Genomic DNA, 27,659 nt, shown 5'->3' on the forward strand with positions numbered 1-27,659 from the left:
CTAGCGCTTGCTGCCCACCCAGTGGGTCTGGCAGATGGGGACTCGGTGGAGAAGAGCGACCTAGCGATCGTTGGAGGCTCAGCAGGCCTGGTAAGCTAGGCGCGAGTGAGGAGAGTGACCAGCGAGAGCTGGAGCCTCAACGCACCAAGCAGACGAGGAATGAGGGGAGGCCCAGCTGACGCTATGCGAGCTGGCAGTGCAGGGGCCGAGACAGCTACGTGGCTGTTAGGAGTTGGAGAAACATGCGGCTCAGGTTATACACGGGCGACTATGGTCAGATTCTAGTCAAATGTTAGGACCATGGGGGAGGTGTGAGGCACAGTAGACGCAGAAGCTACAAGAGTACGATAAGGAAACTTATGTTCATGAAAAAGAACATGACGACTAGTTAACACTTTGTTGATAGTAGGATCAAAACAACGATACCTTTTATAATCCAATGCATATCCAATAAAAGCACAGGTTGTAGGCTTAGGTTGTGGTTTGTGATTTTAAGAATTCAGAAACAAGGAGAAGCAGTTACAACCAAACGTTTTCCAAAAATGAAAGAAGGGGGACGATGAAACAATTTTTCAAAAGGAACAACACCCCCTAAAACCGAGCTAGACAAGCAATTAATAGTATAGGTGTTAGTGTATGATGCATCAACCCAAAATTCAGCAGGAAAGTCATAATGAATTATTATAGTACGTGCCATTTCGATGATATGATGATGTTTGCATTCTGCAGCACAGTTCTGAGCTGGAGTATGTGGACAAGATTTTTGAAAAATTATGCCATTGTCACGAAAATGTTGGAGAAGAGGAGAATTATCGAATTCCCGACCTCCATCACTTTGAAAAAACTTAATTTTAAAATTAAAAAGATTTTCAACCATCTTTTGAAACACAAGAAATTATGAATAAGCTTCCAATTTACGACGTAAAAGATAAATCCATGAATAGCGCGAGAAATCATCAACAAACACAACATAATAATGAAATAATTGATTGGACAAAACAGGAGATTGCCAAAGATCATTGTGAATTTTATATAAAGGATATGGAGAAACATGTTCAACTGAATCAAAAGGTAAATGATGTATTTTTCCTAACTTACATCCAACACAATCATCATGAAACTTAGAAGTACATGTGATAGAATTATTTGAACATAAAGATCCTAAAATGCTAGAGGAGGTATGACCCAGACGAGCATGCCAAACATCACCCGACTCCTTAGTGGCTAGGATAGTAGGATCTGGAGACTCAGGAGGGACAACAATAGGCTGAAGAGGGTAGACACCTTGCTTACTGGATCCCCGAAGCAGAACTCCCTCGTTGTCTGGTCCTTAACATAAACAAAAAAATTATGAAAACTCACAACACAATCATTTTCTTGACACAACTTGTTAACTGATAATAAATTATGTTTCAAGGTAGGAACATGACAGATGGATGATAACTAGAGAGGATGACTTGTAGTTTTTAAGGTCAAATTACCAGTACTTTTAATAGGGAGTAAGGTACCATTAGCAACGACAACAGAACTAGACCCGGTATAAGAAGTTTTAGCAGAAAACTTACCATCCAGATGAGTCATGTGAGATGCAGCTCCCGAATCCGGGTACAAGACTGAATCATTAGCTTCACCACCAACAAACAGTGCAGCTGAGGCTCGAGTGACACTTTCAGATGAAGAGGGAACAAAGCTGGAATTGAATCGCTGAGGACAATAGGCAGCTTGATGACCTGGAAAACAACATAAACCACAAGTATCGGAAGTAGGGGTACAGTTTACTTTGATAGTTGATGAATTACTTCCTGCTGAAGACAAATCATTAGTAATATAATCTAGACAAGGCATACTATAGGATGAAAAGTTAGAATATGTACTCATACCATTGGAGCGTCCCCGATTAGCATTCGTGTTGTTGTTGTTACCAGAACCACGAGAATTATTGTTACCCCCCATTACCACCACCATTACCACGATTATTCTGATTTCGATTATTGTTACCCCCACGATTTTTGTTATTCCTCCCCCTATTCCTTCCACCTGAATTAGGTTTAGGCGAGGAACCAGAAGACTGAACAACAACTAAGGCATGTTGGGAGGAGGATTCAAATCCATCCTTCGAGCTTTTCATACGTTGTTCATGGAGAAGCAACTTAGGGCACAAATCATCAAAACTAAGAGGGAAAGGGTAATGCAGGAGAATAGTAACTATATGATCATACTTCGAATCAAGATTTAAACCAAACAATTTATGCTGAACTAAATCCTGATTAGAGATAGGACACTGAATAATAGCTAAGGAATCAGCAATTACTTTTATCTCACACAAATAACCATCCACAGATTGCGAATCACTCTTCTTAATACGAGTAAGACGACCCTTCAATTCCATAGAACGATCCATACTAGCATGCATAAATCTAGTTTGCAAACGATTCCAAATTTTCACAGAAGTAGACAAATCATGCACCTCGACAAAAACATCACGAGACAACGTTGCAAAAATCCAGGATTCCATTTGTTGATCCACACGCAAATATTCACAGAATTGAGTATTAAGAATCGAAACACCACATTCATCAATAATAGTAGCAGGAGGAATTGAAATAGTGTCTTCAAGCATACAAGCAGTTGATGGGAATGAAGCAAACAAGTAATCTCGGTTTTCCACAACAAATAATCCTCAAGAGAAGAAAGAGTGATAGTTACCATGTTACTTAAATTAGGAGCAGAGATTTGCGGGAGAGCAGTAAGACGGCGCAGAAGTCGCCGGTGAGAACCCTGGTGGAATTCGCGTGGGAGCGCTCGAGGAGAACAAGGGTTTCGAAGCATGAAACCGGTCTAACGAGAAGCCTCGAGAGGCAGCGGCAGAGAGCCACTAGCGGCGTGAAGATGCAGCGTGAACGTGGCAGCGATGTAGGACTGCGGGGGGGCAACACTAAACGACGTCGATGAGCCGAGATCACGCGTGATCGTGGGCTGAGAGAACAGCAGCGAGGAGGGTTGTATGGCAGCGGTGGTCTGCGCCGGCGCAGGCAACGACGGGCCGGAGGTCATCGCTGACGAAGGCTGCATGGAGGCAACGTATGAGGCGGAAGCATGGGTCGAAAGATCCACCGGGAAAAAAAAATTATTTGGAGAGGAGAAATTTTTTTTTTATTGAAAAACCTAGGTTGTGATATATACCATGTACAAGTATGGAGAATAATTGTGTTAACCTGATTAGGTTAACCCTGACATTCAATATATATAATATTTACGATACAGATCTATGACTAGTAAAAGACTATTATATCCTTTACCTATAATGTTACTCTAATACTCCTAAGCATAGCGCCATGATGATAGAAAATTTATCAAAAAAAATCAACGAAATATCAATGATGATTGATCAAGTCCACACCAAGTATATCTTGTGAAGCATCACTAAAATGTATCATAGCATGTATCTACGTACTTGATAGAAATCTCATAGACGATTTTTATTAATACGAAGATTTAGTACCAAAAAAAAATGAATGTCAAACAAGAAAAGGGTCTAAAACAAAAGTATGATGATAGAATTCTTGTCATATATGTATAAACTATAGAGCACAAGCATTACCAATTGCAATATTAACAAGCATATTATAAAAAGATTAGTACAAAATTGATTTAGCTGAATTCACCTTTCAACTTATAAGCCATAATCTGTGTACTCATTGCTCCACATATGAAGCTTCTCATCCAACGTAATATCAACAAATCTATCTATCTATACAAATATATTATAAGGCGTGTATTGAAGCTACTCAAGCTTCACAGACTCCAAAGAGAGAAGCAGATTTACAGCAGCAGCACAAGCAACAGCTAACAGAACAACTATATATCGCCACGTCAGCAAAAACAATTAGTTGGGTTGTTATAAATCTGTTAGCATTTGTTAGCAATGTAATCCATGTCAGCTTAATTCCGATTGGATCATTTCTTGTGTAAGCTTTGTGATTGGTAGAGCCAAGACAATAAGTTGTACTATATAAACAACTTTTGATGCTGTAATAATTTATTCAATGAAATAACAAAGCTTCTGATTCTCTCTCTATAAAATTCTCTCCTCTCTTATTCTTTGCATTCAAATAGAATGAAAGAAGTATTGTAAGAACTTCTTTATGGTATCAGAGCAGGATCATCTGTAAAGATCCTGAAATTATCGAGATTTCTGTCCAAAATCTACAATTAGAAGCTGCGAAATCACTGTAGAGATCATCAATCTACAAAGGTCAGGTTTTGCAAACTTAGATTTTGATCTTCAAATTCTGAAATCTTGTTCTACCAATCTTTAAATTATAAAGATGTGAAATCAAAATTTGATCACATTTGTTCAAACTAGCCCTGTAAATCATGACTGAATCAGAAACTAGTGTTCCAAGTAGCAATCCAAGTAGCAATCCAACTCAAGATCCAGTATCACCATACTACATTCATCCGAATGGAAATGCTTCTATTCCTTTGATTTCTAAGAAGTTTAATGGTGAAGGATATGGAGAATGGAAAAGAAGCATGATGATTGCACTATCAGTCAAGAACAAGTTAGGTTTCATAAATGGAACCTTGCCTAAACCTAGCATAAGTGATCCTAAGTATAAAGCATGGGAGAGATGTAATGATATCATTATATCATACGTCTTAAGATCTGTGGAAGCTCCTATTGCTAAAAGTGTCATATATCTTAATACTGCTGCTGAGATTTGGAAGGATCTTGAAGAAAGGTTTTCACAAACATCAGGACCTGAATTTATTACTCTTCAACAAAATCTGTCAGAAATTTCACAAGAATCTGCTTTAATTGCTGAGTATTTCACTCAAATTAAAGCAATATGGGATGAATTGAGTGGTATAAGACCTTTACTAGTATGTACTTGTAATGGTTGCAAATGTAATCTCACTCAAGAATTCGTTAACAGCCGGAGGAGGATAGGTTAATTCAAATGTTGATGAAGTTAAATCTTAAATATGTAAATGCTAAATCTAACATACTTATGATGCAGCCATTACCTAAGCTTTCTTTAGCTTATAGGTTACTTGTTCAAGATGAAAAACAACAGCAGACTTCTTCTACAATTAGTCAATTAGCCTATGCTAATGCAGTTGACAGTGCTAAGGAAGGTCCAGGGGCAGGAATTACAAGTCAAATGCTAAATTTGTTTTTCAGAACTCAGGAAGAAAAGTGGTAGTTGGAGGTGCATCTAAGGGACCTTAGTGTGATCATTGCAAGAAAGTGGGTCATACTATTGATGTTTGCCGGAAACTCAATGGTTTTCCACCTTACATCAAAAACAAGGGCAAAACCATGGCAACAATAGCACAAGCCGATGGAGATGATGATTTTGAAGACAGGAATGTTACTAACATTTCGGAAGCACAGTTTTCAAACTTGCTCAAACTCATTTCTGCTCATCAAACTAAAGAACCTTCCATTGCTGCAAATGTGCCAGGAACATGTCTTATCACTTGTTCAAATTCCAAGTGGATAATAGATAGTGGTGCCACATACCAAATTTGCACAGATCTGACATTATTTAACTCACATACTCCGTTTATAAGGGTGCCTAATACAATTACTATAGCATATGGAAAGCAAGTAATTGTTGAACACATTGGTACAGTTGATTTTGGAAATGGCATTACATTAGAAAATGTATTGCATGTCCCAAGGTTCAAGTTCAATTTGCTCTCAACTCATAAATTGTGCAAAGATATGAACTGTGAAGTAACTTTCACTCCTGAATTATGCCTCCTACAAGATCCATTAGTTCATCATTCCCTGGTTCTTGGTAAGCTTCCCTCAGGGTTATATGTTGTTTGCGAACATATCAATAACAAGACATACATTCTGGACAGCACAACAGAATCAGCACATCTTGCTCATTCTACTAACGATGTCAAGTTGTGGCATCTCAGGTTAGGGCACATCCCTTTCAATAAATTGCATCTTGTTCATCCTAGTCTTCTCAATAAAGAAGTATGTGATTACATTTGTCAGATTTGTCCTAAAGCTAGACAAACAAGACTTCCTTTTCATGCTTGTTCTACTATTACAACTAATTATTTTGAACTAGTTCATGTAGATACTTGGGGCCCTTATGAGTCAAAAACTTATGATGAATATTCTTGGTTCCTTACTGTTGTTGATGATTTTTCAAGAAATACATGGACATTCTTGATGAAAAATAAAACTGATGTAGTTAGTATCCTTAATGTTTTCTACAACATGGTGCAAACACAATACAAAACATGTATCCAATGCTTGAGAACAGACAATGCAAAGGATTTTTGTGAGGGTGATATTTTGGAATTGTTTTATTCTAAGGGGATCAAACACCAAGAGACTTGCACTGACAACCCCCAATAAAATGCAGTTGTAGAACAAAAACATAGGCATTTGTTAGAGACAGCCAGAGCACTATTTTTTCAAAGTAGGGTGCTAGTGAGATTTTGGGGTGAATGTTTGTTATGTGTTACTCATCTCATTAACAGAATGCCTCTAAGTTCTGTGGGATTTCATTCTCCATATGAGAGATTGAAGGGCATTAAACCTAAACTAACACACCTAAAGGTGTTTGGTTGCCTTTGTTCCATTTCTACATTAAAAACACACAGAACAAAATTTCATTCAATAGACACCTTTTGTGTTTTTCTTGGCTACCCACCTGATCAAAAGGCTTATAAAGTTTTTTGTCTTGATAGTGGCAAGATTATTATTACTAGGGACATCATCTTCCATGAGCATCATTTGCCATTCCATTACACCAAAAATCCTTCCTCTACATTTCCTATATATCTTCCTTCCAATACTCCTTTCAATATGGAAAGTGATTTTAACATCCCTGAACCTTTCCATTTTACTCATGATTCCCCTTCTCTTTCTGCTCCTTCTTCACCTTCTTTATCATCACCAGACACCACTACTTCTCCATTAGTTTCTTATCCTACAAACACATTAGCCAACCTTGAACCTTCACCATCTTTTATACCTAGACAGTCTTCTAGAGCCAAGACTACACCAGTCTACCTAAACAATTATGTTTGCCTTGCTGATAATGTCTCTAATCATTGGTGCAATATTGTCCAATTTCACCATCTCCCTCCTCCCATTCAAGCCTTCATTAACCACACCACTGAAATCTGTGAACCAGTTAACTACTAGGAAGCTTCCTAACATCTAGGGTGGGTTGAAGCCATGCAAAAGGAGTTTACAGCTTTGCAAGATAACCATACATGGGACATGGTTGCTTTACCTAAGCATAAAAAGGCTATAGGCTGCAAATGGGTTTACAAGGTTAAGTTGAAGGCTGATGGTTCAGTTGAAAGATTGAAAGCTAGACTTCTTGCCAAAGGATTCACTCATAAGTATGGTCTCGACTATAAAAAAAACCTTCTCCCTAGTGGTAAAAATGACAACTATAAGGTGCTTACTTTATGTTGCAGCCTGTCATCACTGGCCCCTTCATCAGTTATACATCAACAATGCCTTTTTACATGGCAATCTTCTTGAAGAAGTCTATATGAAACCACCTGAAGGCATACATAATCCAGACAACCTTGTGTGCAAACTCAATAAATCACTTTATGGGCTTAAACAAGCCTCTAGACAGTGGTTTGCAAGGCTTCATGAAGAGCTAATCACACAAGGTTACCACCAATCTTTGAATGATTACTCTTTATTCTTAAAAAAGACTGATTCTTCACTCATAGTTGCAGCCAACTAGACAGTAGAATTACTTGCTGAATGTGGTTTGGATATCTCTAAAAAGGCCAAAACACCTCTTCCTCCGTCCTTGAAACTTTCTTCAGAATCAAGGGCCCTATATTCTGACCCTGAACAATACATAAGCTTAGTTGGGAAACTCAACTTTCTTACCCATACTAGACCTGATATGTCCTATGCAGTTCAAACTTTGAGTCAATATCTGCATCAACCCAGACTCAGTCATTTTGCTGCTTTACATCATGTTCTGAGATATTTGGCTCACACTTTAGGCCAAGGCATCTTATTAAAGGCTACTAAATGCCTAACTCTTCCAGCATACTCAGATTCTGAGTGGGCCTCCTGCCCTGACACAAGGCTGAGTATAAAGCCATGGCAGCAGTTGTAGCTTAAATTGCATGGATTGTCAGATTACTCCAAGAGCTTGATGTTCTTAACTTACAACTTGTCACTCTCAACTGTGATAATCAGAGTGCTTTGCACATTGGAAGAAACCCTGTCTTCTATGAACGTACAAAACACATCGAGCTGGACTGCCACTTCACTAGAGAAAAGGTTCTACAGGGCCTCATTGAGCTCACTTATGTTCATACTTCAGAGCAATTGGCTGATGTGTTTACTAAGCCTCTATGTGCTCTCCAGCACACTAAGTTAATTTCCAAACTTGGCATGTCTCTTGATCAGCCATCCCCAATCTTGAGGGGCAGGGGGGTATTGAAGCTACTCAAGCTTCACAGACTTCAAAGAGAGAAGCAGATTTACAGCAGAAGCACAAGCAATAGCTAACAGAACAACTATCTACTGCCACGTCAGCAAAATAGTTAGTTAGGTTGTTATAAATCTGTTAGCATTTGTTAGGAATGTAGTCCATGTCAGCTTAATTCTGATTGGATCATTTCTTGTGTAAGCTTTGTGATTGGTAGAGCCAACACAATAAGTTGTACTATATAAACAACTTTTGATGCTGTAATAATTCATTCAATGAAATAACAAAGCTTCTGATTCTCTCTCTACAAAATCCTCTCCTCTCTTATTATGAAAGAACTACTGTAAGAACTTCTTTAGCGTGCATAAACAAGAAACTGTGCCACGTAGTATAGGATTTGATCCCAAGACCTCAAGTACATATACTAAAGTCTTAACCACTAGACTAAGTTGTATTTAGTGTTATTATCATAAAGTATTATATTAATAAATGAAATTTTTTCTTACCCGGGGCATAGCCTGGGCCTAATAACTAGTTTGTATTAGTAAAGGACTGCCAATAAATAGGATAATGATCACTCTAGGTATTTAATATAGATGCATATTAACCTCAATTTTGCTTACCTAAAAGAACCATTTCCAGTACCAACTTGTCCACAGATTATAAGATATGCATACAGGTATACAAGAATATTATCAATGCTACAAAATTTCCACTTGAATGTGCATATGAGTTTAGCATGTTGGCTTGTTCACTAAAATTAACTATGAAATATACATGCCAAACTGTAAGATACAATACAGCTTTTGTGATTCTATTCCTACAAGCATGTACCTTGTCTATTATTACTAATAGGGGGTTTGCATATATATCTTATAGCTCTAGATATATGAAAGGATTATATCTACATCTTACTACTAATAATAAGTTTGTCCAAGCTGTTAATAATGTCCCTAAAAGTTTCAAATTCGCATTATGAACCAAGGGAATATATGCATTGTATGGAAAGTAAAGTACACGCAGTTCTCAATCTCAAACATCTGCTTCTTATGGACTATATTTCATTATTCTACATTATCAAACCTATCTAGTGTAATGGACAAAGATGGAAACCCAAAATCTCCCCTGATTACATAATGTTAAAAGTCGATGTCACAATATGTACCATATTTTGCGATTGTCTATTTCTTTCTCCAGTTGATGATCAATATGGTCATGTCTTTCAACTCATGAGCTATGGAATAGAAACACACGCATCAAGTTTCATTTATAATAGAGCATAGTTAACAAGTAATAAACCCACTACTAGTTGCTAAGTGCTAAAGAAAATCAAGACATTAGAAAAGCAAACCTCATCATGCCCACAGTACCCGACACACAATCAGTAGTTACTGACAAGTCCCACCTTTCAACCATGGCAGTTGAAGTGTTGATCATAAAAACTAATCCAGTAATTCCAAATATGGAAAACATTTAACCAAATTATGAATAAATCTTCAACTCTAGATAGTTTAGGGTCTTATCTTGGTACTACACTTATCATCTTGCTACATAAATCTCCAACCCTAAAGTTACCCATAGATTGATTTTTGTATGCGTGTGTAGGCTATTGCATATGGGTTCTTAGATAATACAATTGAAGAGTTTTCCATAATTATTTTCGAACTCGAATTTTTTATGTTGCAAGGTGCAATTGTCATAGACTTTAGAAATCTTTTGAAATAGAGGTAGTTATTTATATGAAATGGTGTTATTAGTTTAATATGCACACACTACATTTTGCTTCAAAATTTAATCTTGCAATAATGAGTCTCATTTTTCAAATTTCAATCATGAGAAAACGGTGTGAACCTAATTTATAGAAAAAAAATTCATGGATAATTTGAACTGATGAACTAGATTTGGAGTCAAGAATAATTTTTTATTGGACTAAAAAATAATGTTTTGATTAGATTTGACTCAATTTCTTGAGTCCAAAAAAAATTAGACTGGATTTGAATTTAGCTATGTCCAATTCAGTCCATCCAGTGTATAACCCTACTCTATTTACCTTCAATCTCAAGCTCTGAACTAGCGTGTATCCCTTCTCACCCTTAATCTCTATTTATGCAATGTTTAGTCTTTGTTTTCCTCTCTTCATTAGCAGTTTGTTTATTTGTATAGTCAGTTTTTTTAATTATGATCTTGCAAATAATAACTTTTCACTACATTTGACAAATCTCCTAATATATAGAACTCCATCAAATGCAATTAACATGACATATGATACACATAAAGCTATTATTTTCTTCTTGTTTAGTCCCTCCGATCCAATATAAGAAGTAAATCAAGAACACTATTTAGCATGTAGACAATGCATGATGGTGTATAATTTTATAACCGATCAAATCATTGACAAAACTCACAAGAGCTCTAATCATGAGGATACCTCACATGCTCACAAAAAGAAATTAGTTAATTAGGGTAAGATTACTATGCCAACATTTTAGTCTATTTTCTTTTAGTTTTTTCAAAAACTCACCCATTTACTTCTCGTCAAAATCAAGAGAATTTGCCGGTAGATTACAAATATCATCATCTTTGTTATCAAACATGTGTAATATCCTCATTACACAAAAACTTTTGCTTCCTTGTTAAGGCTATTTTTTTTTTTTTGATGGATTATTAAGGCTTCTTATTGCAACATAAAAACGAAATTATGGTTCAAAGTTTTCCACTTGTCTTTTCACACCCTCTAGTGAAGTCAATTACAAATTTGTGAAGCCAAAAAAGAGAATGTCCCTTATCCGTTGGAAGTCGTTACCGACTCCATTTTCGTCATGTAGTCAATTCTATTTCTAGTACGTAATTATTAACTAACAGTGTGTTTGGTTCATTTTTTGGTAAAGGAAAGAAAGGGAAGAGAAAGGAAGGGAAGAGAAGAAAAAAAACCTAAATTTTCTGGTATAAATTTTCTCTTTCCTTCCGAATTCCCCCGCTTTTGGGAGGAAAGGATATTGAAATTTTATTAAAAAGTCTTTCCTTCCAATTCCTCCCATTTCTTTTCACTTAATTTTTTTTTTATGAACCAAACATTGGAAAGTAATAAATTTCCTTCCACTTCCTTTCATTTCCTTCCAAATTCCTTCTACCAAACAAACTGTAAGAGTTTAATTTTGGCGCACTTGCAAAAACTAGAAAAGAAAAACTCGTACGCGCCATAATCTCGACGATTCCTGGCATCAACACAATTTTAGCCGTCCAAAACTTTAAAATGTCTTCATCAGTCGCTTATCAATCAAAATCACTATTATCAACATCAAATCTAACTCCATTATCCTCCATATTAAATACACCCTTTAAAATTATGAAGTTAGGATATGAATCTGCTGAACTGGGAACCAATTTGAAGAAAAAGGGCTCGAATTTCAACCCTTTTTTCTGATCACCGTTCATTGCATACCAGGTGTTCGATGAAATTCTTCTTTGAGAAGCAAATTGCCCATTTTGTTGAATATATTCCAAATTGCATTCACCCATTTTTATCTTTTGCTTTTCATATTCAACCCTCTTTTTTTTGGGTTGTTTTAGCTAGTGATTCTGCTTGCTTTGTAGTGTTAATGATGTATAAATATTATATATATATAGATAGATATAGATTAGAGGGGTATAAGTGAAGTTGCCCAGAAGAGTGTAACAGTTTCTAGTCAAATTAGCTCTATTCTGGGTTTGTTTTTTCTTCATCTCTTCTTAAATTATGTTATGGGTTTTGTGCATTATTTTCCCAAGATGATAGGTAGTATTAAGATTTCTGATTAATTGTCTTGTGGGGGATGTAGACATGTAGTGAGTAAGGACTAAGTCCTGTTTACATCACTACGCTTAGTTGCCCTCTCTAACACGAAAAAGAAAAGATTTCTGCTTAAGTAACCTGGGGATGTTTACAAGTTGAGAAATTGTAACGTAGTACGAGTTTCCTGAATCATTCGAAGTGAAAAATGGAAGTTGTAGATTTCATTACTCTACTGTCAAATAGTTAGAGTTCCAATAGCATGAGCTAAACACTTGGAAGTATATCATTTAATTTGTATCAATAACTTAAATAGGTAGTACCTGCATTTAAGTTGTTTACTAATTCTACTAATGAGCTATTTGGTCCATGTTAATATCCCTCATAACTTCGTAATGTTCGGTGTTCGATTCTTCTTACAGGATTACTTGTTGAGCATCTAGCCTGATTCATTAAGCAACCCTGAATTTTTGGCTATTGGATAATCCAGCATGGGTTATATACATGTATGTCTCAGTGCCTGTCTTGTTTACTATCAGAGTCATGCCCATTTGTCTTTGTTAAATCAGATGTCGTTATACTTTGAACAAAGTCTTGACTCATTTTATGTTTTCTCTGTCCTTTCCGATTCGCAGGTTGATGATGAAAACATTCAGCAGACTGATACTCGTACGAACTCCTTTCATTCTTTTTTAATCCCCTACAAGTAATCAGAATTTTTATTCCATGAAATAGAATGCACTTGTTCTGCCAAAATTGTGTAAAACAATTTTATTTGACATGTCAGGATGCATATCTCTTGCTTCTGGGGCTGTAGAACCTTATGATTTTATCACTCTTAGTTTGACATTTTCTTTTTTTTATTATATTCAAAAGGGTTCGGTGTATTTCTCCATATGAAGAAGAGCTTTTGTGATCTAGGTTACTCTTCATGATTTTTTTTACTTATTCTTACGATCCAAGGACCAACTTAGAAAGAGTTCACTAGATGAAGTTGCTTGTAAAACTTGATGGAAGCTCGAACCTGATGGAAACTCTGCAATCATGTTGTAATGAATCAACCTAGGGAGAGGGGTACTTTTGGTTATTACAATAATTAGTTAGATTTTAGTAGTAGCTTGAAGAATAAGCTAGGGAGTTAGGGAGTAAATATCTCTATAAATAGAATGGAATAGGGAGAGAGAAATCATGTTGAATATTGAGTATATTTTGGGTGAATTTTAAGAGTTCAATGGGAGAGAACAAGCCTCTCGAAAGCTTGTAATTATCAACTTGTTTTCTGTTTTTCAAGAAACTATCAATCAAGTCCATTTTACTTCTTAATCTTCTTCTCTAATCTGTCCTAGTGATGTCAGTTCATACAAATGGTATCAGAGCGGTACGGTCCTCGGTGGCCAAGCTACTGTTGAACGTGAAGCTTTGGTGGTGGTGAACAACAAACTGTTTTCACAACAGTTTGAAGCCAAAATGCAGGAGATTACAAAGAAGTTGTGCGAAGACATTAAAGGAATTATCGGCGAGGCGTTAGCTCCACTCAGATGGGAGATAGCCTTGCTCCGAGAAGAGCTCAAGGCGGAGGAAGAAACTGAAATCAGCCACCAGGTTAAGTCAGCAACCACTGATTTTCAACCTTCAGGTGAGGAAGTAATTGAAAATTCTCAATTAACATCATCCTCACCTAAGCTTGAGAGAAGGAAGTGGTCACCGGTGTGTGAGACACCAGATCCGAAGAAGACAGGGTTTGGTAGTCTTGGTGGAAATATTTGCAATGACAAAAATGGAGTATCCGGTGGTAGTGGACGAAGTCATATTGTGGGAGAAGGCCAACTTGATAGAGGGAGGAATTTCGCAAAGGGAGATTTCGGTGGTGGATTCACCGGCGGAGGACAAGGTAGTTTCGCTGGCCAATCTAATGGAGTCCTTGTTGGTGGTAGATTCGGCAATGACCTAAATCTAAAGGGAGGATTATTTAAGAGGGGAGGTGCTGGGGGCTCTGGATCAGGTGGTGGTCCCGGTATTAGTAGCGGTGGGAGTTCTGAAGATGGCAGTAGATCTGGTGGTGGTCTCTGTAGTGTTGATGAGTGGATTGACGATGAAGATGGAAGTGCTGGTGGCGGGGACGATCTAAATCGCGGCCTCAAACTCAGGCGAGAAGACATGCAGGGCAGATCTAGATATTATTCCGGTGAGAATGCCCGTTTTCAGCATACTGGAGGCGCTCGCCGAGGTCTTCCCGAAAATTTTGTCGGAGATAGAACTTGGTGGTACCTCAGGCTAGACTCTATGTTAAAGTCAGGGAACCAGAGAAATCTCGAAACCTCTACAACCTTGGAGAAGAAAGTGGAAATTCTGGATTATGGTGGAAGGGGTAACATTGTAAATCACTATGTAGATGAGTCAGCAGATTACTGTGCAAAGGGAAAAGAGCAACTGGGACCACGTGCATTTAAATGTGAAGGGAAAATCCACAACAATTTTATTAAAGTTGCTGATGCAATGTCAACTGGGCCTTTTCAAACTAAGCCCAATTACTCCAACCAAGTTCAAGAATCTACATATTTTAATTCTCAGCTTAAAAGTAAGGCCAACTCAAGTTCAATTAATTCCACCCAGACATCCAAACATAACACTTTTGATTTTCACAGCCTTACCGTACCCAATGGGTTGAGGCCCAAGACTTTCCTTGCTATAATCCAGCATATTTTCAACACCCATTTTATCAACCATCTTTTTTCCACTCTTCTCCTAGCCAGTCAACCCATACTAACTATCCATAATCTCATCCCAAATTTCTCACCACAGTGTAGCCCAATTTTCTCTAAGCTAGCAGAGGGACAGGCGAAGAGACAAACATATGGATTCAAAGGTGACAACAAGTGGGACATTGACCATCGGGGACAATGCTTAGAATTAAGTGCAAATTACTATCCACCTTGAGGACAAGGTGAATGTTTGGGCGGCCGGTAATGTAATGAATCAACCTAGGAGAGGGGTACTTTTGGTTTTACAATAATTAGTTAGATTTTAATAGTAGCTTGAAGAATGAGTTAGGGAGGAAATATCTCTATAATAGAATAGAATAGGGAGAGAAATCATGTTGAATATTGAGTATATTTGGTGAACTTTTAAGAGTTCAATGGGAGAGAACAAGCCTCTCGAAAGCTTGTAATTATCAACTTGTTTTACTGTTTTTCAAGAAAACTATCAATCAAGTCCATTTTACTTCTTAATCTTCTTCTCTAATCTGTCCTAGTGATGTCAGTTCATCACACATGTTCATAATGAGCTTTTCTATACTAGATCTGATCACTTTATGTACAAGCAGCTTCAATTCAGATGTGTTAATCTGACTTATAAACATGTTGGGTTATGTTGCAGGTTTGGCAACCAGAAAAGGAAGAGAAATCATTCTTCAGGTACTTGTCACAAGCTCAATTGTATGGTATAGAAGGAAGATATGTTCTGCTTTTAAACAATTATTGATGTACTCTCCTGTAATATGCACATTTCTTAAAATAATAACAATATTCCTCAATGATAAATAGTGAACTCTTATGTTTGATAAATTTAAGAGAAGTAACTCATAATTACTGATTGGCTTAGGGTATATTTTGATTCCATATACATTTTTGCAATGGCTTGCTAAAGTTTCACTTGCTTTTCAACAAAAAAATCTTCCTGTAGTAAAATTATATGTGAATGCAGGGAGTGCTTAAAGAACAGATTGCCAATTCCCATGCCCCACTCCCCCATCCTTTCTAAGGCTAACACGCTTTAATTGCTGTTACAATTCCCGTTCGAAACTTAGGGATGTCGATCATCATTACTCCTTTGCCATTTCTACATTAATTTACTTTATGACTAACAGGCTTTCAATTGGGAGTCCCATAAATATGACTGGTGGAGTAACTTAGAGCGAAAGATGCCTGATATTGCCAAATCTGGGTTCACATCTGCATGGTTGCCACCTGCATCTCAATCCTTGTCTCTTGAAGGTAAGAGGAGATAAATCTGCCCCTTATCTAGAAGAAGGTTCCATGTGTACATGATATGATGCCTTGTTTATTTATCTTAAAGGATTTTTCTGTTTGTAGGTTACCTTCCACAGGATCTGTATTCACTTAAATCTGCATATGGTTCTGAGCACCTACTGAAAGCGTTACTTCAAAAAATGAAGCAGCTCAAAGTCAGAGCCATGGCTGACATTGTAATCAATCATCGTGTTGGGACCACTAAGGGTCATGGAGGGATGTACAACCGCTATGATGGAATTCCATTACCATGGGATGAACATGCTGTAACATCTTGTACTGGTGGATTGGTAAGTTATGCTTAAGTCAATCATTGGTATAGCTGTTGATCGCTGTTTCTTCAGTGGTTGTCCTCATTCTTAGGACTGATTCTGCTGCATAGAGATTTGCAATTTATGTCAGCTTGGTTAATAGAGCTTTATCAGTTGAATCTCATCATTCATGGCTATAAGGAAAAAAATAGAGGACTTTCAAATGAGAGAACCAGGTTGCATACAATGTTGGCTGGTCTGTCCGTAAGAATAGAGGAAGCTCCAATAAATATTAATATGGAGTAGGATTTAGAAATTATATGCCAAAGAATCTCTTGCTAAGTGAAGTCATCTTAAAAATACATAAACTGCTAATACTTTTTTTTTTTTTTTACCATAAGAGTTGACCCTAAATAGAATAGAAAGCAAAGGTGCAGTAGTAGATCAAACCTAGCCTGCTGGTGTATTAATTAGAAAGGGTCATGAGCCAAAGCAATTGTTCTCCAAAACAGGCATTATTAACAACATAACTGCCAACCAAGTTCAAATATTTTCTAATTTAAGGGTTTCCGGTTGGTTAACTTCAAGAATGGGTGTCAAACATATTCGTTAGTATTTTAATGCTGCGTCAGAAACATTTGTTGTCATTGAATACTCCGGTATTCTAGGCATAGAGGAACCACGCCAATCCATCCCGAACTTGGTGGTTAAACTCTACTGTGGCGACAATACTGTAGGGGAGATCCTGCGGTTGTGATAGGCTGATAGCCTGATACAAGTAACTCTGGTTTTAACATGCTCAATTTCAGGGCAATCGAAGTACTGGTGACAGTTTTAATGGTGTTCCAAATGTTGATCATACACAATCCTTTGTCCGAAAAGATATCATTGAATGGCTGAGGTGGCTGCGGAACAAGGTTGGCTTCCAAGACATGCGGTTTGATTTTGCAAGAGGGTAGAATATCTTCTTGGAACTATACACATTTGCTAATCTACTTCTAATTTGTGTCCTTGAAATGAGCTTGAATCTTCAATTCTTGGTTAGTTATGCAGCAAAATATGTGAAGGAATACATTGAAGGTGCAAAGCCGGTGTTTTCTATTGGAGAATTTTGGGATTCTTGTAATTACCATAATAGTCGCCTGGCCTACAACCAAGGTACATATATGTTTAATCTCAAGATATATTTTGTGTTAATACTTTGGAAATATTGAAAGAGCTGTAGCATTGTAATTATCCATACTACAGTATGAATGTCTTGTCGTATTTGTTAATTGAAGACCTTTGATGTAATCTGAACCTCTAAAAGAGAAAAACGCCAACGGCACGCTTCTGAATAACAAATAATCCAAGTGGCTTGCTTTGGCTCTACTGAAGTGCATTTTATGTACTATACATTTTTAGGCTTTCTTCTTCTACTTGATCACCGTTGTCTCTGGCAGATAATATCTATATCGATATAGAAATATTGCAGGAATATACCTGTTTGTTTCCCTTCTGAATACTTTATGTGACAGATGTATTGACATTGTTTTGAAATTAAGTGTCCTACTAGTTGATGATTACTATGCATAGCAGATAGTACCTTGAATCGAAAGCAGCCAGGAACTTGGCATGTTAGATGATCTTCCATTGGGGTTAACTCAGACACATGAAGGTGGAAGACTAGGATGCTTGAAGAGCTATTGAGTTCAAAAATCCTATTTGAAGTCTCTTTTTGCTAACTTATACGACATCTAGTGACGAATTATGGGGAAAATAGAATTCTACATGAAGTGTCAGCTCCTTGCAGGGAATATGCTGTTTTAACCAAAGTGGCAAAGTCTTTTTCCTATGCTACAGCAAATTATGCACTGGGCCATGTTCCAGCCTCTATCTTGATCTTCTTTCTGAGTGAGTCGATTTCTGAGGGCAACCTTCTTCCCAATAGTTTAAACTTTAAAGATTGGGATTTCCCGCAAAAATAGAATTCTGAATATCTGGTACATTTGAGTTCTGGAAACCCGTCTAACTAGCATATTCATTGTTAACAAATTCAGTTTAGTTTTGACAAATATCATTATCTACCCACTTGTGCCATTAATTTGTCAACTCGATCTTCTTGTATTAGTTAATTTGATGTGTGTTGTCTTGACACTTGAGGGATGTTTTTTCAGCATCTCCAATTTCTTATTCATCAGATAGTCATAGACAACGGATCATCAATTGGATCGATGCTACAGGACAACTTGCCACTGCATTTGACTTCACGACAAAAGGAATTTTGCAGGTATTTGCACAATTATTGGTATATATACTCAATGCTGAACAAATAAGCATGTCTGCTTATGGTAGATTTTACATCAAAATCTAGTTTTATATTGTAACTTTCACAGTTAGCTGACAAAACCATGACCTGGGCTCAACAGTATATGGATGATTTTATCTCTTATTGTTGCTTTGTTATTATCTTTTGGTAACGATTTGCTATGTATACTTTCTTGATGCTCTTGAGCTTTTCACAGAATAAAAATAATTATGAAAAGATTAAGCTGATTCTTTCTTACCTTCATTTTCAGGAAGCTGTCAAGGGAGAATACTGGCGTCTTCGAGATGCCCAGGGAAAGCCACCTGGTGTGATGGGGTGGTGGCCTTCAAGGGCTGTTACATTCCTGGAAAATCATGACACGGGCTCAACGCAGGTACTCTTCCACAGTATATTGATGCAACAATTGGTCAAATGTTTATGCATGAATAGTAATTCCAACTTCTTGCGTATGTGTCTTATTAGAATTTCTTGCATGAAGGAAAACCATAAAAGCATATACTTCATGAAGGACACCCCAAGGAAAAGAAGATTCATAAATCTGTTCAAGCAGTTTCTGCTTCATTTTCCTGTCCATTTATGATGTATGTTTTTCCAACTGGAACCTATGTGGCTCATACACAAATTGAGTGTCTACTCGGATACGAGTGTCCATTGTCCGACTCGGCTATTTTGTAGGAAAAAGACTTGTTTTTAGTTTAAAATGAAGTATCCAAGTGAAGTGTCGTGTCCGTCACGACACGACACCCGGTTTTTGAGGTAAATGAAGGTGTCGGAGTAACATAGACTTGAACATGGAGGTATCGTAACCAGGGAATTAAAACTCTCCCGTTCCGTTACAGAACGGTCGTTCTGTAACGGATTTTGGATTTGCCGTTCCGCGAAATCCCGTTACGGAACGCCATAATAAAATTCACGTACTTCTCGCCGCGTTGTCCGTTCCGTAACGCAAACTCGCCGCGTTAGAACGATTTTATCCCCATTACATCCGTTCTTTTCAAACATTGGCCAAATTTTGTTTATGATTTAATTATATAGTTGAGGAAACATGATATTCTATTAGATTTGATTATACTATGTTCTAGTAATGCTTCATAAACTAAAAAAATGCAAATAAGGTTAAAACATATTAATGTGAATTTTTTTAAAAAATTCACGCCGCGTCGGCCGCGAAACGTTCTATTTCGCCGTTACAAGCCGATCCCGCGACAACGCGACCGTTCCCGCGAACGCGACGACGAGCGCGTTTTTTTTCCTTGATCGTAACACAATACTTCTTGAGCAATGAAAACAATAGTATCTGTATGTAATAGAACCCTCAATCTGTTACACTATATCTAAATAAGGATAATCAAATTGCATACAAGCAAACTTTGCAAATTTGTCATATGGGAAAATTTGGGCAGTTGGGAACTTTAATTGGGGGTGGGGGGGTGGGGGGTGGGGGGTGGGGAGAGAAGATTAAAGCAAAAAAAAAGGAAGCCTTGGTAAAGCGATTGAGTTGATGACTCCTGTTCTCTATTAACATGAAAAGTTTATATGGCTAGACTGTTTCCCTCAAGTAGCTAGGACTGTGGTAATTTGTACTCTGTATCAAAAGAGGAAAAAAAAAGGTAATTTGTGCACTACTTCCTGCACTTCATCCTTTTTTAGGTCAGAGTCCTTGTAAGTAAGAGAATGGCTAAATAGCTAATTGTTAGATGTCTACATTTTTGATACGAGTCTATGAGCTATTTTCTCCATTACACACTTAGATATCTAACAATTCGATATTCTGCCTTTCCCATAAGTAAACACATTGTAAGCAATGAAGTTTTATCTTTGTATAGGCTGGAATTAGTTGATACTGCGTGTTAAAATATGTCTTGAATTATATCGCGCTAAGATTAACCAAGCACAGGGGTTCTTTCTGTTGTGAACCACAAACATTAATTGTAGAATTACTATTATTACATTTCTTATATTAGAATTTACTGTAGTTTTGTGAGAATAACATTAAGAATGATTTCTATCCACTACTTATTTAGAAAATAGAACCTATAAATGTAGAATTGTTTTTCATTATAACTTGTAAGGTAGAAGCAGAAGAAAAGAAAGAAAGAGAAAGATTAGGGAGTTAAAAGGAGTTTTATTTTCTAAAGTTATATATATTCAATAAGAAGTTTGTTTTTACATTACGGGTTGTAACCCATATATCTCGCTCCTTTGTATACTCCTATTATTATTATTATTATTATTATTATTTGAGTTAGCAATTCGTAAATTGTGTAACTCCCACATTTGGTATCAGAGCCACGTTATCGTTTCAATATCAATACCTCAGAATGTCTACCAACTTTGTTCAACCACAAGTACCTCAATTGTCCAAAGACCAATATGAAGATTGGTGTATCAAAATGAAAGCTTTGTTTGGCTCCCAAGATTTATGGGATGTTGTGAGTGATGGTTTCGAAAAACCATCTGATGAAACAAAGACTTCTTTAACCAAAGAACAAAAAGAAGATTTGAAGGAAAATCAGAAAAAAGACCAAAAGGCATTATTTTTGATCTATGCTGGTTTAGATCGTGAAACATTTGTAAAGATTTAAAATGCAACCACAAGCAAAGAAGCTTGGGACACACTTGCGACAATATTTAAAGGTGTCGAGAGGGTTAGGAAAATCCGTTTACAAGCCCTACGAGGTGAATTTGAAGAAATAAAAATGACAGAGACTCTGATTATTTTTCCTCGGCTTCTCACGAATGTGACACAACAATAACAAAATGGTGAAAAGATATAAGATAAGAAAGTTGTTGAAAAAGCTCTACGATCGTGTAATAAAAAATTCAATCATGTATTACCAGCAATTGAAGAATCAAAGGATATTGATACAATATCAATAGAAGAACTCATGGGATCACTTCAAGTGCACGAACAACGAATTCAGAAGACTGATGGACTAGCTGTAATAGATCAAGCACTTGAATCAAGATTCCAATCAAATGAACAGATAAACGACGAGGATTTCCGAGGCAGGAGGTAGAGGTCGTGTACTACCAACCTCGCAATCAAAATAATGAGAGAAGTTTTGGCGTGGAAGAGGGTCAAATAGAGGAGGAAATTTCAATGAACGTGGTAAGACAAAAGACATTCAATGCTATAATTGTAAAAAATATGGATATTATGCATCTGAATGTTGGAGCAAGCAAAAGGATCAGGAAAATCATTTAAATTTCGCTGAATCATCCAAAAATAATGAGGAAAGTCCTGCATTGTTACCAGCACATGAAGAGGCTAGTAATCAACAAGACATGTGGTTTTTCGATTCTGGTGCGAGTAACCACATGTGTGGTAGAAGAGAATATTTTATCGACCTTGATAGAAGTACAAGGAATGTAAGTTTGGGAGATTCATCCAAGCTACAAGTTAAAGGTAAAGGAAAAATAGAATATTTCATAAGAATGGAAATGAAGAATACATTTCCAATGTTTATTATGTGCCTAATATGAAAAGAATATCCTAGTATTGGCAACTGCTTGAAAAAGGATATATTGTTCAATGGAGGTAATATTTTCTACTCAAAGATAAAAGTGGAAGACTTATTGCTCAATCAAAAATGGCGAAGAATCGCATGTTTCCGCTGCAACTTAACACTGAAGTACAAAAGTGTTATTATTGTGCTTAACAAGGTAAGATCATGGAAATGGCATAAACGTTTTGGGCATTTCATTTCAATGGCCTAAAACTTTTGCAATCAAAAAATGGTGCATGGTTGCCTAAAATTGAAGATCCTAAACAAGTTTGTGAGATATGCACGGCAACAAACAAGCTAGACTACCATTTCAGAATGGATTATCATGGAGAGCGAAAGCACCATTGCAATTGGTACACACATACATATGTGGACCATTGGAACCGATACTTTAGGAGGTAATCGTTATTTTATTACCTTCATAGATGATTATAGCAGGAAATTGTGGGTGTATATGTTAAAGGAGAAATCAGCTGCATTTGATACATTTATGCAATTTAAAGCTCGGGTGGAGCTTGAAAGTGGGTATAAGTTGAAAACCCTAAGATCAGATCGAGGGGGTGAATATAAATCAAATTTATTCAAAAATTATTGCAAAGCGACTGGAATACGACAACAATTCACAGCCTCCTATACACCACAACAAAATGGAATTGCCGAGAGAAAGAATCGAACAATTCTAGACATGACACGAAGCATCTTGAAAGAAAGAGGATTGCCGAAGCAATTATGGGCAGAAGTTGTTGCTTGGACAACTTATATTCTAAATCGTTGTCCAACGAAAAGTGTGAAAAATATGACTCCACAAGAAGCATGGAGTGGTGAAAAGCCAAATGTTGAACATTTGAGAGTATTTGGGTGCATTGCCTATGCTCAAATACCAGAAGCAAACAGAAAGAAGTTAGATGATCGTGGTGAAAAATGTATCTTTATTGGATACAGTTCACAATCCAAGGCTTATAAATTATATAATCCAATCACTGAAAAAGTTGATTGAGAGTAGAGATGTAATATTCAGCGAAGGAGAATCTTGGAAATGGGATGACCAAGAAAAAGAGAAAAAGAAAATTGTGTTTGAAGAGTATGATGATGTTACGGAGAAGATTTCTGAACAAACTCCACCGAACACTCCACGAAATAATAATGATTCATCATCACCATCAACCGAAGGATCGGATTCATCATCGAAAACACCTGTGAAGATGAGAAGCTTAACGGACATCTATGAGAACACAACTGAAGTTGAAGAAGTAGATTTATTTTGTCTATATGCAGATCATGAACCGATCAATTTTGAAGAAGATGTTAAAGAAAAAGAATGGAGAACGAGGAGATCCAATCAATAGAGAAGAATGATACGTGGGAGCTCGCTACATTACCAAAGGGTGAGAAGGCTCTTGGTGTAAAATGGGTTTATAAAATCAAAAGAGGTGCTGAAGGAAGCATTGACAGATACAAGGCAAGACTTGTAGCAAAAGGTTACAAGCAAAAATATGCAGTTGATTATGATGATGTATTTGCTCCCGTAGCTCGTTTAGATACCGTGAGATTGTTGATTTCACTTGCAGCACATCATAAATGGAAGATATACCAGCTTGATGTTAAATCTGCATTCCTAAATGGCATTCTCGAAGAAGAAGTCTACGTAGAACAACCATAAGGTTTTATTATCAAGGGACAAGAACATAAAGTGCTCCGTTTGAAAAAGGCACTTTATGGTTTGAAACAAGCTCCTCGTGCTTGGAATGCACGCATTGATGGATATTTGATACAAAACGGTTTTACCAAATGCCCGTATGAACATGCAGTTTACATGCAGATAAATTGTGATGATATTCTTATAGTAAGCCTATATGTTGATGATCTACTATTCACTGGTAACAATGAAAGAATGTTTGAAGATTTCAAAAGAGCTATGTTCAAAGAATTTGAAATGACTGATTGTGGGCTGATGAATTACTTTCTTGGGATAGAAGTCCAACAAAGTGAAGATGGAATTTTTATTTCACAAAAGAAATATGCAAAAGAGATTCTTGAAAAGTTCAAAATGGCCTCATGCAAACCTATGAGCACTCCTATCGCAACAGGGTTAAAGATGACAAAAGATGGAGAAGGAAAAATGATCAATCCAACTTTATACAAGAGTCGAGTTGGAAGCCTAAGATACCTAACTATCACAAGGCCAGATATTGTATACGGAGTTGGGCTTGTGAGTAGATATATGGAAACACCGAAGAGTCACATTGGTGCACGGTAAAGAGAATAGTAAGGTATATTAAAGGTACCTTAGATTACGGGATGTTTTATTCTCATGGAAATGAAACAAAATTATATGGTTATTCAGATAGTGACTGGGCCGGTGATCAAGATGAAAGAAAAAGTACAAGCGGATATGCATTCTATCTAAGTTCAACTGCTTTTACATGGAGTTCGAAAAAACAACCAGTTGTCGCATTGTCAAGCTGTGAAGCAGAATACATAGCAGCTTCATCTGCAGTCTGTGAAATGGTTAAGAAATCTATTGCAAGAACTTGGTCATGTTCAAGAAGAATCTACGACAATATATATAGACAATGTGTCCGCGATAAAACTTGCTAAAAATCCAGTTCAACATGGGAAAAGTAAACATATTGATACTCGATATCATTTCTTACGAGATCAACTCAAGCAAGGAACAATTGAGCTCAAGTATTGTAATACTACTGAGCAAGTTGTGGATATTTTTACAAAGCCCCTATCTCTAGACACATTCAAAAGGTTGAGAGAAATGCTCGGTATGAAAATTAAAGTTTGAGGGGGTGTGTTGTGAATCACAAACATTAATTTTAGAATTACTATTATTACATTTCTTATATTAGAATTTACTGTAGTTTTGTGAGAATAACATTAAGAATGATTTCTATCCACTACTTATTTAGAAAATAGAACCTATAAATGTAGAATTGTTTTTCATTGTAACTTGTAAGGCAGAAGCAGAAGAAAAGAAAGAGAGAAAGATTAGGGAGTCAAAAGGAGTTTTATTTTCTAAAGTTATATATATTCAATAAGAAGTTTGTTTTTACATTACGGGTTGTAACCCATATATCTCGCTCCTTTGTATACTCCTATTATTATTATTATTATTTGAGTTAGCAATTCGTAAATTGTGTAACTCCCACACTTTTCCCCCGAATCTTTTTCGGTATATGTAGTTTAGTATACAGTTTCTGTTTTGGGTTCAGGTTAGGCCCATTCTGTTTAGGTTAATTTGTAGGTACTATATAAACCGATAATTAACTTCTATTATTCTGTAATTTGTATTCTCTCTCCTAACCCTAATAAAATACGTTCTCCCTGTTGTTTTGGACATGGCTATAACACATTGTTAGTGAAACACATTAAATTCTTGTGTCAAGTGTTCTTTAATTCTTTGTTGCTATGTTGCGTTCGTTACAACAGTCTGAACTTATAAGCAAGCAGAATGTGGAGTCTAGTCATTATATTTTTTTTTTTCTAAAGTTTGCGATTTTAGAGTGAATGAAATACTAAAGATTAACCCATTTGTACTCTGGGATGGTTGATCATTCTTTCTTTGAAAATTATATTCTGCTCTTAGAAAAATTTAATTTATGGGATAAATATCTTTCTGCAGGAACATTGGCCCTTCCCGGCAAAGCACATTATGGAGGTATAAAACTTTCTTATACTATTTTTAGTCCAACAAATTCTGCTAATCCTATTCTGGTTGACATGGAATCTGATCTGGATTTGTAACTTATATTTTCGGGCTTTCCTCTGACCAATTAACTATGTACTAAAAAATAACATAGTATGTGAATTAAGCAAATGCAGATGGGGTTTTGAGATTCGCATCTTTGCGTAAACTATTGTTGAATTACAGAATTCCTGGATATTTTTGTTCACACATTGTAAAAATTTTGCAGGGCTATGCATATAATCTCACACACCCAGGTATACCAACCATATTCTACGATCATTTCTATGACTGGGGTACCTCCATCCATGATCAGATTGTGAAGCTGGTATGATGCTAGTTATTCAGCCATTTTAAGTTACACATATTTGAAGAAAATATAACTACTAATTCATGTGTAATTGTCTGAATCTACTTTTATAGATCGACATCCGAAAGCGGCAGGATATTCATAGTCGGTCGTCTGTTAGGATACTTGAAGCTCAACCAAGTCTCTACTCTGCAATGATAGGAGAGAAGGTAAGTATGAAGATTGGAGATGGTTCATGGTGCCCACTTGGCAAGGAATGGAAACTTGCAGCTTCTGGCCATAGATATGCTGTGTGGTATAAAGAGAACTAAAAAGTAACATGAATAAGATGGAGTTTCTTTGACCATCTTTTCTATATTATTACCACCTTCAAAATTGCTTCAGAATAATCTCAATTATTAAGGTTTTATTTTCATATTAAATTAACCGTAGAACTAATTGAAAAAGCTTGTAAAAAAATCGGATTCATCGTTTCCCCGTCTATGTATTGTATGGGTGCACTTAGCTAATAAACTCTAGTTAGTAGTCGTCCTTTATAAACTTGTAAAATAAGGTTGATGGTACATTAATTGATAGCTGCCTCTTCCATGCATCAAACCTCATTGGGGGGGAGGGGGGGGGGGGGTTTGAAGGGAGGAGGATAGATTGTATTGTTGTACAGGGATCATGTGAGAAGGGATTAACGACATTTTACCTTATGAAATTTTCTACTTTCAATTATAAATTGAGTATATATTGTTCTTGTTGACCCTGTTATATACAAAGTGGCGACAATTTGCAAGTTCCAATAAAAAAGGGGAGATAAGGAGCCTGAGTTATCTTGAACGGCTAATATGCATGTTGGGCTTACATCTTCAACTGCTTGAGGGAATAAAGGGGAATTAGTTACAAAGAGGCGTGAGTTGGACAACTTCTAAGGGAGACTTGTCAACGGCTAAAAGGGTTATTTCTAGGGTATATATATGTATTTCGTAACCTAATTTATATTTTCCTTATAGCTGTTATTACTCTGAATACTCCTAACCTACAATATTCTCTCTCTCCCTCATATTCTTTCATAAAACCCTTATTAATATTATATAAAACTACTGTAACAATCATTGTACTCAAGTTCTTGTATTGACGATGATATCTTTATATTGGATTGATGATCAAGAGTATAATCTGCGATTTTTCCCATTACTTGGGTTTTCCGCGTCAACAATCGTTTGGTGGCTCAACAACATCTTTTGCGTACTTGGTACAAAATCGGTATAAATAATTTGGCGCCGAGCATGGGGCCTTTAACAAGATAATTATACATCTGTTAACGCTCTCTTTTTGTGTACTAGCTCGTT

General features: G+C 36.6%; 2 protein-coding genes across 2 annotated transcripts; one reads left to right on the plus strand and one right to left on the minus strand.

The window, feature by feature from the left end:
* Window positions 1–1,942: 1,942 nt before the first annotated feature.
* On the minus strand, window positions 1,943–2,620 carry LOC104905751 (uncharacterized). The gene has a single exon (XM_010694371.1). The coding sequence runs from the start codon at window positions 2,618–2,620 to the stop codon at window positions 1,943–1,945; it is 678 nt and encodes a 225-aa protein (XP_010692673.1).
* A 9,028-nt stretch (window positions 2,621–11,648) lies between these two features.
* LOC104905748 (uncharacterized) lies at window positions 11,649–27,485 on the plus strand. The gene is made up of 14 exons (XM_057391121.1): window positions 11,649–11,895; window positions 12,642–12,725; window positions 12,855–12,888; window positions 13,541–14,797; window positions 15,598–15,635; window positions 16,088–16,214; window positions 16,314–16,540; window positions 17,311–17,456; window positions 17,547–17,659; window positions 18,682–18,770; window positions 19,060–19,182; window positions 25,950–25,985; window positions 26,242–26,340; window positions 26,436–27,485. The coding sequence occupies exons 2-14, from the start codon at window positions 12,711–12,713 to the stop codon at window positions 26,631–26,633; spliced, it is 2,502 nt and encodes an 833-aa protein (XP_057247104.1). The 5' UTR covers window positions 11,649–11,895; window positions 12,642–12,710; the 3' UTR covers window positions 26,634–27,485.
* Window positions 27,486–27,659: the final 174 nt, after the last annotated feature.

Source organism: Beta vulgaris, chromosome 1, assembly GCF_026745355.1.
Source record: "Beta vulgaris subsp. vulgaris cultivar EL10 chromosome 1, EL10.2, whole genome shotgun sequence".
Classification (NCBI taxonomy): Eukaryota; Viridiplantae; Streptophyta; class Magnoliopsida; order Caryophyllales; family Amaranthaceae; genus Beta; species Beta vulgaris.